This window comes from Fukomys damarensis, unplaced genomic scaffold, assembly GCF_012274545.1.
Source record: "Fukomys damarensis isolate Sample0158 unplaced genomic scaffold, DMR_v1.0_HiC HiC_scaffold_23, whole genome shotgun sequence".
NCBI classification, from domain to species: Eukaryota; Metazoa; Chordata; class Mammalia; order Rodentia; family Bathyergidae; genus Fukomys; species Fukomys damarensis.
In genome coordinates this window covers 59511432-59511961 of record NW_022900935.1, presented here as the reverse complement: position 1 = coordinate 59511961, position 530 = coordinate 59511432, and the positions used below count along the sequence as shown (strand labels likewise).

General features: G+C 64.3%; 1 protein-coding gene across 1 annotated transcript in view; it reads right to left on the bottom strand.

Moving 5' to 3' along the window:
- Positions 1-325, bottom strand: part of Myo15b (myosin XVB) — a gene marked incomplete at its 5' end in the record, with an annotated part of 29945 nt that extends 29620 nt beyond the window's left edge. The window contains one exon of the mRNA XM_033767423.1: positions 183-325. Within this exon, the coding sequence (XP_033623314.1) occupies positions 183-325 (143 nt within the window). The remainder of the gene's footprint in view (positions 1-182) is intronic.
- Between the last annotated feature and the right edge of the window lie 205 nt (positions 326-530).

The following is a 530-nucleotide window of genomic DNA, read 5'->3' as shown; positions in this document are numbered from 1 at the left end:
CTCCAAAGTAGCAGCACCAGGCTGGGATCCAGGGGGGAGAAGCTTTTGCCAATTAGGAAACATGTCCCGGGAAGGCACGCCTGACTTTTAACTCCCCACCTGCCTCTTCAGCCAAAAAATCTTTTGTGGGGCAGAAATCTCTAGATGAGGGTGGGGTAGGATGAGGGGCCGCGCGCACTCACCGCAGCCCAGCCAGATCCTCAGCATCTTCCAGACCCTCTCCTGCGCTCTGGTCCTCCGCACCTGGGAAGGGCGGCGCTTCCAGGAGGGGCCCAAGGCTCTGCGGTGCGGCCTCCGAGGTCTCCGGCTCCGCTTCGCTGCTGCAGCCGTTCTCTAGCGAAGTCTCATCGGGTGGAATCGGTGAGACCACAGAGGCGCCGCAGGACCCGATGACCCCTTCCCCACTCGCCCTGAGGCCCTCACTGTCCCCCGCAGTCCCTGCACTAGGCCGCACGAGATCCTCCCCGATGGGGGCGTCCGCGGACGCTTCTGAGCTCCTGCTGCTCGACGCCCTCCGCGCCCTGTGGATC